This window comes from Trichomycterus rosablanca, chromosome 9, assembly GCF_030014385.1.
Source record: "Trichomycterus rosablanca isolate fTriRos1 chromosome 9, fTriRos1.hap1, whole genome shotgun sequence".
Lineage (NCBI taxonomy): Eukaryota > Metazoa > Chordata > Actinopteri > Siluriformes > Trichomycteridae > Trichomycterus > Trichomycterus rosablanca.
This window is the reverse complement of record NC_085996.1, coordinates 37,168,137-37,182,131: the sequence shown is the minus strand read 5'-3', so window position 1 is coordinate 37,182,131 and position 13,995 is coordinate 37,168,137. Positions and strand designations below refer to the sequence as shown.

General features: G+C 41.8%; 1 protein-coding gene across 1 annotated transcript; it reads right to left on the bottom strand.

Annotated features, from left to right (window-relative positions):
- Nucleotides 1-1,686: 1,686 nt before the first annotated feature.
- On the bottom strand, nucleotides 1,687-12,638 carry zbtb1 (zinc finger and BTB domain containing 1). The gene is made up of 2 exons (XM_063001449.1): nucleotides 12,575-12,638; nucleotides 1,687-5,920 (listed from the first exon to the last, which is right to left on the bottom strand). Exon 2 carries the CDS (start codon nucleotides 5,903-5,905, stop codon nucleotides 3,896-3,898), a length of 2,010 nt encoding a protein of 669 aa, XP_062857519.1. The 5' UTR covers nucleotides 5,906-5,920; nucleotides 12,575-12,638; the 3' UTR covers nucleotides 1,687-3,895.
- Nucleotides 12,639-13,995: the final 1,357 nt, after the last annotated feature.

The window sequence follows — 13,995 nt, the reverse complement described above, 5'->3', positions numbered from 1 at the left end:
CAGCTTGATCATTAGGCTACTTTTATAAAGTTTACAAAGTAAAACAACCCAAATGTATAATAATCAATTTTAGGAACAGGTCTGCACAATTGAACTTAGGCTTTAATGATATATCAAAGTCTTAAAAATCTTGTGCATAATCACAGTATAATATTGAATTTTTAACACCTTCACCTGACATCAAGGATGTGTTCGAAATCCTAGTGAGCTCTCTACATAGACGCATTTTACGTCATCCTATGTGCGCTCCCGAGAATGAGGCTGTTCGAAATCCTAGATGCCTTAATAAGCTGTCTAGTTAGGCATCTTAAAATTTCAATGTTATTTTGACTCAAGAACGAGAGAGCATCCGAAACGTCCTTAGTGATCAAAGCAATCCCAGCATTCAGTGTGGCACAACTTTTTCTCACAGAAAAATAAAAAAACATGGCGGACGGTGCGGAGAGTTATTTTCAAACGTAAATGAATTATTATTTTAATTATTATTTTAATTTGTATAAACTTGCACAAGTGTTTTTATTTGCAAGTTCGGGCCACCCCATCCCATTGGGATCGCTGTCTAAGTATAATCGAATAACCTGACATATAAGTCAATGACAGACATCCCAAGTCTCCTTGAAGTTCCGGGAGTCTCCCGCATATACATAGCGGCTCCCTGATGCCCGCAAGTCAGATAAAATCTCCCGGAATCTAGAACGAGCGGCCAAGAGCGCACACACACGCGCACGCAGGCGACACAGACTTTTTTCCCCATCGCGTATTAAATCCGTTATCTGATATACAATCTAGCGCACTGTGTAGGGAACATAAATCAATTGTCTAATATACTGTCTAGTGCACTAAGTAGGGAACATAAACCTATGATCGAACATACAATCTAGTGCACTATGTAAGGAACACAAATCCGTTAACTAATACGCTACCTAAAGCTTTATGTAAGAAACATATTATCTAGTACACTATCTAGTGCACTAAGTAAGGAACATAAATTCTTTTCTAATACACAATCTAGTGTACTATGTAGGCAGTAAGACAGCAAGGCAGCTCACTAGGTTTTTGAACACACCCCAAATGTCCTTTCTAGGACTATTTCTCAATGAAAAATGACTTTCAGTGCACAGCTTATATCTTGCACCCACACCAAAACAAAAAGATTAATGTCTAACATTAGGTAACATGCAATAAATGAGACATGTCCCTGCTATTTCATTGCATCCTAACAGAACATAAAAGATTTGTTAAAAATATTGCAAGCATTTCAAAAAGTTTACCTACAATGACCCAGTGAATGCAGCCATCCATGAAAATCCTGGTTCAGTACATTACAGCTGTGGTGTTCTTACATTTCCACTTTTCAAACTTAAATCATTTATTTCCCAAAACTTAACAAACGTTTAGAAAGCATGTGGGGAAAAATCTAGTCTAATCAAGTCTCCCTTCCTCCTGCCACAATCATTAGAGACGTAATTATCACTAAGGTGATACTAATTAAATAAACAAGAGTACTTAATGATCAAAGTCTTGCTACCTTGATAAAGGTACATCATTCTCAGCACTGCAGTGACACTGACATGGTGGTGGTGTGTTAGTGTGTGTTGTGCTGGTATGAGTGGATCAGACACAGCAGCGCTGCTGGAGTTTTTAAATACCGTGTCCACTCACCGTCCACTCTATTAGACACTCCTACCTAGTTGGTCCACCTTGTAGATGTAAAGTCAGAGACGATCGCTCATCTATTGCTGCTGTTTGAGTCGGTCATCTTCTAGACCTTCATCAGTGGTCACAGGACGCTGTAGTGCTGAGAATGATCCACCACCTAAATAATACCTGCTCTGTGGTGAAAGGGGGCTAACAAAGCATGTAAAGAAACAGATGGACTACAGTCAGTAATTGTAGAACTACAAAGTGCTTCTATATGGTAAGTGAAGCTGATAAAATGGACAGTGAGTGTAGAAACAAGGAGGTGGTTTTATTGTTATGGCTGATCAGTGTATATTCACAAACACACAAACACACACACAAACACAAACACACACACAAACACACACACAAACACACACACACACTTCTGTACACTAAAGAACCAGGATTTTTACACAGGACTTTATTCACCCGTTACCCTTAGATAACCACAGCAGTGTAAAATAATTGAACCCATAAATGGTAAACCCTCCACTGGGAATTATAAAAAAGAAAAAAGAATCACTCATGCTTTTTAAACAGAAAACCAGTAGCTCAACTCTAAAGACATGACAGCAATTTTAATATAGTCGATTCATTATTAATAAGCTTAACTTGCATAGTTTAACTATATTACATGAAACCCCAGATTACGTTGAAGAAACGTCAGACTAATGAGAAACATTAAAATAGCCTCAGGAGTCAACGGAGGAGTGTTTCAGAACTCTATTCAATGTAATCATTTAGTGTTTTGCTCTAAAATCTTAATGCTACGCAGTCTTTTTACTCTAAACCAAGGTTATATCATTCATGAAAGGGTACAACTAATAAAGAGTCTGTCAGGGCCGCTATCTTTTACATTATTAATGTAACAGAACATTCTGTATAAAGCACCAACAAGGTCCTTATTGGGGACGTACTGTATATGAACCCTGCTACTACCAAACATTTATAAGCAGGTTCACATAAGGACCCTTGACTGTTTCATCAAATATTTGAAAATACACAGCTACAAGAAAGTTTGTAAACCGTTTGGAACTGAGTGAAGTTCTGTATGTTACATAAAATCTGGCTTTAATTTCTATACAGTACAGTTCTAACAGAAACACATTGATTAATTATTCACAGTCCATGTTGTGTTGGACAATGTATGAATCTGTAGTTTAATAACTAAAGGTCATGCCGCTCAGGTGGCGCAGCGGTAAAAACACACGCTAGAACACCAGAGCTGGGATCTTGCATACATCGTATCGAGTCTCAGTTCTGCCTGCCGGCTGGGCTGAGCGGCCACATGAACAACTAATGCAGTTACGACCTCTGCTGGCTGATTGATGGCGCCTGCATAGAGACGAGGAAAGAGTGCGCTGATTAGAGTGTGTCTCTCCGTACACAGTGCTGATCCGCATTGCACTCGTCAAAGTGTAGGTGACAAGATGCATACGGCTGATGCCCACGTGTCGGAGGGGGTGTGGGTTGGCTTCGTTCTCCTCAATCAGAGCGGGGATCGGCATTGGTGGAGAGGAAGCATGAATACAGAGATTGGAGCATAAGGTCGTAGAGGTGCATCTGATCTTTAAAATGTGAACCATGCTCAACTTTTTCAAACTCTTTCACTTATTATCTAAGTGTTCATCAATCCACACTAAAATGACTTTAATTGAAGAATTACCATAGTGTTAATAAAATGTACTTTTAATACTCCTCCAGTGAGTGAGTGTCCTGCAAATACTGTACCATGCCTGGACTGTAAATAATGAATGTGGTTTATCAAAACATGAAAGGTACACGGTTGTTTGTGGGGAGTGGTAGATCAGCGCTTAGGGTACTGACCTACTGATCTGAAGGTTGCTGGTTTAAGCTGTACCACCGCCTTCGGTGGGAACCCTGAGCAAGAACTTAACCCTCAATTGCTTGTGTTGTATCTGTTAAATATGTACAGTATGTTATATATGATAATCAATGAAGAAATTCTGGTCATTCCAAATGGTTCACAAACTTTTCTTACTCTGTGTGTGAAATAAGTACATATATAGAGTACGATAACTGAGATTTAACAAATGACAAGGTATGTCATAAGTTTGAGGCACTGAATTCCACATGACCTGGATTATGTATATCATTAAAAGTGCAGTTTCTAGGTTATTTGGTGTCTAAGTGCATAGATTTGCTCTCACATTTATTAAATGGCTTATTTCAAAATCGCCTGTGGTGCCTCTCACTGCCTCTTGGTGTGCTTCAGATTGTAGTGGCTCCGCATGTCTTTGCGAAGGCGAAACTTCTCCCCACACACCCCACAGATATACAAGTGAACGTCCATGTGCTTCTCCAGATCCTCCCCGCTGGGGAAGATCTGAAAGCACACCTGGCAGATGGTCTCCCCGGCAGACAGGTGGGAGATCATATGGCGAACGTGGTCGTGCTTCAGGAAGGTGCCCTGCTCGCACACGGGGCACACGTAGCGGGCCATCCCCTTGTGCATGTCGGTGTGCAGTCGGAGCTGACGCTCACGCAGGAATCGCTTCCCGCAGGTTTGGCAGGTGAACTGCTTTTCCTTGGTGTGGACGGTGTAGTGCTCTCTGAGGTGGCACCGCTGGTAGAAACCTTTCCCACAGATGGAGCAGAAGTGCTTGCGCCGATGGTCAGGCTCGCCACCGTCCTCTATCGTGGCCGGCCTAAAGTTGTCCTGTTCAGGACAGGCCAGAGTGTGTTCCACAGCCAGGCTCTCGGTCTCGAATATTAAGCCACATAAAGGACAGCGGAAGCCCAAGTCAGCACCTTCGTCCATGGCCTGGCCTTCCTCAGGCAAAGGGGATTCTTCACCCAGGGAATCGGTTTCGGCACACTGAGACTCGCCGCAACGTTCGGCGTGCTCCTGAAGCTGCCTGCCTTTAATTAACACCTGGCCACACCTTCCACATGCACATATGTGTCCCATATGGTTGGAGATGTAATGAGCAGATTGGTTCTCCTCTGTGAGCAAGGTGCCACACAATTCACAAGGGTTGCACTCTGCGTTCTGGTTCTCGTCCTTGACCCCGTGCACCCTCGCTTCTGGGTCCAACTCCTTACTGTGGCCCTCCAGAGCTCTGTTACTCTCATCCATGCCAGAAACTCCGGCTTCTTCCTCGTTGTCAAATCTCATATGGTCTCTGAACGTCCCACGGCGCACGGTGCAGCTTCCTACGCTATGATTTCCAACCTTGATTAACTTGATGCTTTCCATCTCTGTGTCCGAGTCCTCTTCTGGCTCAACTTTGATCTTGACGTTGGTGGACAGGGAAGGTTCGTTGTCCATTCCAGTGGCCGTGGACCTGTTGATTGCTTCTGTTTCAGACTTGTGGTCGGGCCAGTCTTCTTCACCCTTGAAAATCGCTCTCTGTTCTCCTGTGCCCTCTGAGGTTGAACTCTCAGCTTTGCTGGAGTCACTGTCCACCGCCATGCCGACTTTGGGTGTCTGGAATGCCTTACGGTTGGTGCACGTTAATATATGCTCGATAAGAAGCTTCTCGCAGCTGAAGACAAATCCACAGTCGTCACATGTGTACGTGCGGCCGAACCGGGGTCGCTCCTTTAAGGACGCGCCTCGGCCAGAGGTCCTCTTTCTCAGGTCACATGGCTGGTCCACCAAATTCTCTGAAGTGGCTGGGGCAAGGGGCAGGACCACTTCCTCGATGGGTCTTACCGGAGGTATGGTAACGTTCTGTCGAGCAGGAGGGTTTGCAATCTTGGGCACAAGCTCACTGTTTGCAGGACTCGGCCTTTGCTGCTCAAACATTCGAACACCGAACATCATCTTTCCCCCAACTGAGGAAGATGAGGAGCTAGATGAAGACGAAGCAGAAGACGAAGGTGTAAGGTTGGATGCTCGGATGTCTCGCAGATCCTCCAGTGAGTCAGGGATATAGTACATCTGCAGGTAAGCCATAGATGATTTCAGCTCTTCGAACTCATAGTGACCCACAACGATGCGGCCGAGGTACATGAGCTGCAGGATCAGGTCGAAGCACTCGGCGCTGATCTGCATGTTGCTGAGGTCGAGGCGTCCCGTCCCTTGCTGGTCTCTAATGAACATCATCCTGAAATAGGAGCTGCAGGCTGCCAGGACAGCTTTGTGGGCCCTGAAGTAAATGTCACCTATGGCGATGCAGCAGTCGCACAGGAAGCCCCATTCCCGCTGGTTGTTGAGCTGCTGCAGGACATGCTCACTGTGGCTTGGTCTTGCCATCACCCCTGTAGAGGTCTATAAAAGAATGACATGAAAACAAATCTCAGTTTCAAAACAGCTTTACAGAAAACACGACATAACTTATATGATATGCACTGTAGGTCATGTAAACAAACAAAGGCTGCATTTTAATTCAGCCCAACAGCACCACTATAATAACATGATACCATAACATTAAAACCACCTCCTTGTTTCTACACTCACTGTCCATTTTATCAGCTCCACTTACCATATAGAAGCACTTTGTAGTTCTACAATTACTGACTGTAGTCCATATGTTTCTCACAAGTTTGTCGCTTCCATTTTTTAAAGTTCACCTGATTTAATTTTGAGCCAGTTTGCCGCTGATATTTTAAAAGCACCTCAAATTAACTGTGCGATATGACGCGGTAATAGTGACCCGGACAGAACGAAAAACAATTAACGTGAAAAATAAAGTGTAACGTGGCTTAATGTACTGAAAGGGACAGAAGTTTAGTGTTCCCGTGTCGACTTTTAGTACATTCAGCCACGTTACGCTTTTTTACGTTAAGCTTTTTCGATTCTCGGAACCCTGAGCTGCTTAACAACCACACGCGAAGTAAATACAGCTAAACACAGGGTATTTGCACCAAGCGTCAAGGTAAGAGCGAAGTGCAAAAAGCTTCTCACATGATGGCGCTAAAGAAAGCAACAATGGTGACAAACATGTCTACATCTTCTTATCACCAATAGCTGATCGATGCTTTTTATATAAAAATTAACATCTGTAACAACAGCACAAATGCTCGCAGGTAAACTACATGCTCCGCCATCACATCACTACTCTTAACTTTTGCTGCGCAGCGTCCACCGTTGATGACGCAGGCTTGGTTCCCAAAAACTGGTAGAAACGCGCGTCGGTTCTCTAAAAAACACCAAGGTTCAAAGAAACCCGAACAGAACAGAGTTCTTTTGGTGGAAAAGTGCTATAAAGTCCTGTACAGAGAAGGGGAACCTGTTGGACAGATGACCCTTCTTGCAGCACTACATAAATCTGCCTTTAATGGAAGAGTGGCAAGATTTGTGGAAGGCACTGTTTAGTTGCAGTTTGCTAAACACCATGTAAAGGGGTTCGGCAACATGAAAAAGATTCTCTGTTTTGATAAGATTAAAGTGAAACTCTTTGAACAGAACAGCAGACACGATGTCTGGCAAAAACATGCACTGCACGTCACCTGGCTAACACCACCCCTACTGCAAAACATGGTGGCAGCCTCATCCTATGGGGGTGCATCTCTGTCGCTGGGTCAGAATTGAGAAACGGATGAATGCAACCAAATACAACAACAGTTTTGATTAATTCATTAATTAAACATGTTTTTACTTCATAATTATGGGTAGTTAAGTGCAGAACGATTGTTAAAATAGCAATTATATCCATTCAAGTCCAAATGGTGCTTTTAAGCCAAAATAGCACACTGTAAAACATTACTTATAAATGAAACAGCAGGCGTGCTGGAATATGCTTTGTGTGTGTGTGTGTGTGTGTGTGTGTATGGGGGGCTGAATTTAAATGAAGGCATGTACACACACAGCAGGATTTGAATAAATAGCCCAAAACAAGGAATATCTGCTTGGAAGCAATATTACCAGCAAAACTATAAACTTAGCTGACGTTACAGGTACAGAATAATAAAATGCACACCGAGCAGGGCAGTAGTGTTCTTAGGAACCACATGTCCTACCAGCATTTTGGCAGGTACGTTATACCCAATTTGTGCAGGATGCTTAGGGTGCAATTGCATTACTCACTGTATCAGGCTGTACAAAGTGCAAAAAGAACACGGCTTAGCCTGCAAGCTTCACTTTATAGGATGTTATTTGGGACACAGGAGATGTTCTCCGCTCCGTGTGCTGCCTCCTACAGTGAGTTTTATGATGCTCTTTACCATTTTAATAGTTTTATATTAATTAGTTTTATATTCCAGCCCTCTTTTGTACACCTAGGTAAAACACTCTTTCGTGTTAAAGATTTAAACAAGATTTTTGTTTTTACACATACTAAACTTGGCACAGTTTTACACAGGATGTGCTCCCTGAAAGTGTGAAGCATTCGCACTTGTCAGAGAGTCATATAGACTGAAAGTAATAAGAAATGAGTAAAAGTTGAATAATTGAAGTCAGACATTTATACACACTTGTATGGGACACGTATGTCATGTCTGACCTGACATAAAATGATTTTTGCAACTGTTCTTTTTCCATGAAGGAAAAATGTAAACTTTCACGAAGTTTATTCTACAAAGTAGTACATTAATAGTAATCTAGAAATACAGTATAAGGTCCAGAGGTGGAAAGAGTACTAAAATATTGTACTCAAGTAAAAGTACTATTACTTTAATGAATTTGTACTTAAGTACGAGTAAATGTACTACTCTAAAAATCTACTCAAGTAAAAAGTAACTCATTTAAAATGTACTCAGAGTAAACGTTACTTAGTTACTTTTTTAACAGGAGAGGGTGGGGGGGTGGGGGTGTCTCTCCTGTGTAATGCAAACAGGACAAGTGGACAAATCTCACAATAGTTGTTTTTAATTAAAATATAATAGAAAAAAACATGTTTAAACAACATTTAAAACATCTAGGGATGTGTAATGTGTCATTTTAGTACAGACCATCCCATAAAACTTTTTCAAACTGTATAACCACTGAAGTTGGGATTAATTGTGGATTCTATAGACCAGCCTTCTTTACATCACTAACCCTTCCCTCCTCTATACCTAGATTACAGCTCCTTTATTTTAGCACCAGTTTATTTTTCATCCCAGCATTCACTGCAGCAGTTTCCCGGACACGATTTTTTTTTAGCGTTTTTTTTTTTTTACTCAGTAACGGATGTTATTTAAAATGTAGTGAATTACAATTCTTTATACAAAACATACTTAAGTAAAAGTAAAATTACTGGTTGTAAAATCTACTTTAAAAAGTACAAGAACACAAAAAAACTACTCAATTACAGTAACGCGAGTAAATGTAATTCATTACTTTCCACCTCTGATAATGTCACCTAACCATTGTGCCATGGTCTCAAATTACCCAAATTGATTATCATCGACTACAGCTGGTAACATCTGACCAATTTGGGCTTTTTTGACTGCAAGTACATCCAACATAGGTCTCAAAGCTGGAAAGCTTGTGGTGGGAGAAACTCTCTAGATCACGTGTCAAACTCAAGGCCCGCAGGCCAAATCCGGCCCACGAGAGCTTAATGATTGTCTTAAAATACACAGTAAAATCGTACATAAACTGCATCTCCCACAATGCATGCCGATTTTGTGACCCGCAAAGTGACCGCATCCCGCCACTAGATGGCAGTGTTTCCACATCAGCGTTTAACCGAGGTGGTTTTCCAACAAGTGATGTTGAGAAATATTTACGAATAATCCTAAAATGTACAAGAAGAGAAAATTGAAGCAGAAGGAGGAAATTTAATGAAATATGTAAAAGTGAAAACAAGTTTGTGCTTCAAGAAGAGAAACCGGTACGTCTCTTGTGTTATGAGGCTGTGTCTGTGGTAGTAGGAGTAGGAGTACAATATAAATGTAGATATACATTATAAATATACAGTATCAATTTAGCATTTTGACACAGAATTTTACCTCCAAGAAAAACAACAAATTGTCCAAAACTTAACAGGCAGACTGCAATCACAGCAGTATTCGTTACAATCAGCCCTTTGAGGGCCCCATAATGCTGATGTGGCCCTCGGTGAAAATGATTTTGACACCCCTGCTCTAGACGTTCAGATGCAATCTAAGCACCACCAAAACGGGTATTAATCAGAAGCTGCTGTAATGTAGGCAATGCTGTTTGCTGTCAAGCAGGCTTCTGAACATTAATGAATCCAATGCTTCTAAAGTGAAGTTTGTTGCTGATCACATGGACAAGGAAAGTCTTACTTCTTGGCAAGAAATATTCAGATAGAACAATTGCAAGAAAGAACAATTGCAGAAATCATTCAGATATTGACTGCTGTTATATCCGTGTCCCTTACAAGTGCATGTAAACTTCAGCTAGACTTCAGCTGTATCTGGTCTAAAACAAAAGTAGGCCATGTACAAAGCATAGTATGTTTTGGTGGACTGTTTGATGTGTACTGTTTATACACACTGTTTAGTATGATAGTGTGCATTTTGAGGCAGCCATATAACGCAATAATACAAACTCATTCCAGATATGACCTATAATTAATGTTGGTGTATTATATATTTAGATTCTGTGTTTAGGTGTGAATCTTGCTTGCAAGCCAAGGAGAAACACTAACCGCAGTCAGTAGTGTGTACTAGAGAGTTTTGTTGAATTTTATGGAAATAACAGAGTAAACTATACATAGGTGAAGTATGGATGCACCTTACGCACATGAATCGGAGCATGTAGTGAGGCTCTTATTCCGTGTTTTGGCTTTTCTTTTGACTTTGTGCTTATAAATGTAAACAGAATAGTATCGATTTTTATTTTAAATTAACAAGGACACATATATTAGGTCACTATTAAAAATTTACAAATTTTTTCACCCAGCAAACACAACTATGTGGTATGAGTTAGCCGCTTTGTGGTGATACGCCATGGTGGTAACGTTGTGAGAAAGTAAAGCACCAGGAACAAGAAATCGGACCGCTTTAAACAACTGAATTTATTTACAACCCTACTGAGAGCAGCTACTTACAAACAATGTATGTATTACAATAATACACTTAAATGTCATGAAAATTCATTCAGAATTAGCAATTTTATGATGCAGCTACCTTAATTATTAAGTATCGGTATCGGTATCGATATCGGCGATACTGGCCCTGTATTTACTTGGTATTGGATCGATACCAAATTTTGCAGTATCGCAACACCACTACTGCCAGCGACTCAGGGAGAACTACTAACGGCACTGGCAGTCAGTAGTGTGTACTAGAGCTTGGCGGTTCCTGAATCACCTGGGTTAATGATTTGAATATTTGTACTGAATCAGGAGTCACGAGTCCGAAATCTCAATTAACCTGGATCCTATGAGTCCTGAGCCCTATGAGACTGGTCGCGGGTGAGGTGAGCAGACTCACCGAAACACCACGGATTCAGACGATTTGGCTGAACCGGCTTCACTCCAGTCCGTGAATCTAAGTAATAAGTTAAATATTCCAATAAACAAGTGGTTAAACACACTGGTGTTTGTTATGTGGCTGATTTTATGCACATGCTATTATTATTATTATCAGTAGTGGAGGTATAGATTAGTAATGCAGCATTTTTTCTTGTAAGTAAAACAACAACAAAATATAGTTATCAGTGGCGTAACTAGGAGCTCATGGGCCCCAGTGCAAGAAAAAATTTGGGCCCCCTCAACAAATTTCATATATATAAAAAAAATTTAATCGTTTGACAGCCCTAATATATATATATATATATATATATATATACAGTATATATATATATACAGTATATATATATATATATATATATATATATATATATATATATATATATATATATATATATATATATATGCTGCATGCTGATAGCTGATCAGAATGAATTAAAGGTAGGTGAAATTAAATTAAAGTGAGATGAGAGGTTGAGTTCATGTCGTGGAGGGCCCCCCCTGCCATGGGTCCCAGTGCACTTGCCCCCCCTGTAGTTACGCCCCTGATAGTTATATTATTATTAAAATCCAAATGCTTACAGGCTACTTTAGTACTGTACCACTTAAGGAGTATCATAGCCCCCATGGTAATTTTAAACCCTTGACCCATTAATATACCCATAGTGGGTAGAGCTTTGGGCTATCAACCGGAAGATTGGCGGTTCAAATCCAGGCTCTGCTATGCAGCCACTGTTGGGTCCTTGAGCAAGGCCCTTAACCCTGTCTGCTCCAGGGGCGCCGTACGATGGCTGACCCGGCGCTCTGACCACAGCTTCCAAACAAGCTGGGATATGCGAAGAAAGAATTTCATTGTACTGTACATGTGTATATGTATATATGATATGAAATAAAGTATATCTATCGTATATCTGATTGGTAGGTGAGTCCACCCCCCCTCTCCCCCATGATCAAGATTCTACTTAGAAAAAAGTGTCAGCTTGTCACTGAGAAGAGAAGTGTGAGGTGCCAAGGGAATTAAGAGAGAAGGAATTATTTACAGAAGATGAGTGGACGGAAGACAAAGTGATATTTGGATGCATTTTCATGCAGTAAATGAATCAGTCAGAATGTCAGTGACTCAAGTGAACCGGATCACTTTACTGAGTGACTCAGATTAACCCGAGTCCATAAAATGAACCGAATTTACCACCACTAGTGTGTACTGCATGGCGTACTTTCTTTTTGAAGAGTTAAAATTAAGGGTTAATTTACATCCCGCCCCTGGATGTGATTGGTTCATGCAGGAGAACTGATTCGTGCGGGCGGCGCGCCTGTCAATCACACCGCACTAAAACTAAAACCCAACTATTCACGTCTCAAATCGTTCTGTAGGTACTTCGAAGCTGTTCGTATTCGTGCAACTACACTTAAATGAGTAGGAATCGGGGTAGAGGAGGGAACATATTAGCTGTAACATGCTGTTTTGGAGATCTGTCCCGCAAGGCTTCCCGCACGTAGCTACACACAGGCAGCTTTGCGCATTCGCTAACGCGTAAAGAGGCCAAAAAGCTACTCACCCGATCTCACACTGAAACCACCGAGCGACGAGTTTTCTCCCCGTTTAGGCTGGAATCGGATCAGATAGGCAGGAGAAGAGCCGAGCTCGGATCGAATCCCCTTTGTAAAAACAGCAGCAGCAGGGATGAAAGGACTTCCGCACAGCCGCGTACAGAGTCGGATCACCCGCACTGAGATCCGGCCTCGCTCACGCAAATACAACCCGCCCTCCATCCCCGTGTAAATCCGCCCCACTCACGCAAATACACTGCAGCCCAACCCTGCCTCTATGTCCTGATGCCTACCGACACTATGCATGCCACTCAGCTGCACAGACCATGCAACCATACATGAAAATACAGGCAGGACTGAGGGGAGCTGCTCCCTGCTCTACTCAAGATAGAACCGAACTGGTTCACTGGTTCATTATGTGGATAGTAGTCGAGTCAAATGTATTTATATAGCGCTTTTTACAATAGACATTGTCTCAAAGCAACTTTACAAAATCCAGGACCAACAGATACAAAAACCCCCGTTGAACAAGCCGAGGGCGACAGTGGCAAGGAAAAACTCCCTTAAAATTACAGGAAGAAACCTTGAGAGGAACCAGACTTTGGGGGGTCTGGAGGATACTTTAAGTGAATAAGATTTACACAAATCAAATCAAATTAAACTAAAAGTTATAACTAGCAATAATAAATAAATAAATAATAATAGAGTTATTATTCAGTCCAGTCTGTAATAAAGTCTGTAGTGAGTTCTTGACATTCTTGGTGCAAACAAGCCAGGTTTTCCGTCACATCCAGCAGGAGCAGCATTGTTGGCACGGCAGTCTCGACTTCATTCCTTAACCACGGGCAGGTAAACAGGTTTTCATCAGAACCACCTCGGGGTAAAACAACCGAAACTGTAGTTAAAAATGTAAAATGCGAGTTGAGTAAAATATCAGTTTTACAGAGAGCAGCATGAGACTCTGGCAGCCCTGATTATTACAGCATAACTAAAAGGGAGAGCGAGCAGGTAACAAGGTCATGAAGGCTTTCACAGGACATCAGCACCCACCTTCCCCACCACCATCAAACCTGAGTGATCGGACAAGAGAGGCAGAACGACAGCAACCCAACATCCCTGATCACCACAAGTTTCATATGACCAAGAACCCCCAAGCTCTGCGCCTTTGTCTATACTAATCAAAAGCCTGAGAAAATAAATATGTTTTCAGTCTAGACTTAAACATAGTAGCATGTTCCACCGGTATATCTTCTACCTATGTGTCTTCTAACCGGAAGTGATGTCTCCAGTTGCGGCCAGTGATAGCTCAGTGGTTAAGGTACTGGACTAGTAAACAGAAGGTTGCCGGTTCAAGCCCCGCCACCACCAAGTTGCCACTGTTGGGTCCCTGAGCAAGGCCCTTAACCCTCAATTGCTCATTGTGTAAGTC

Bases quoted from the DNA above. Each gene is read 5' to 3' on its own strand.
- zbtb1 (XM_063001449.1), bottom strand. From the start codon at position 5,905: ATGGCAAGACCAAGCCACAGTGAGCATGTCCTGCAGCAGCTCAACAAC.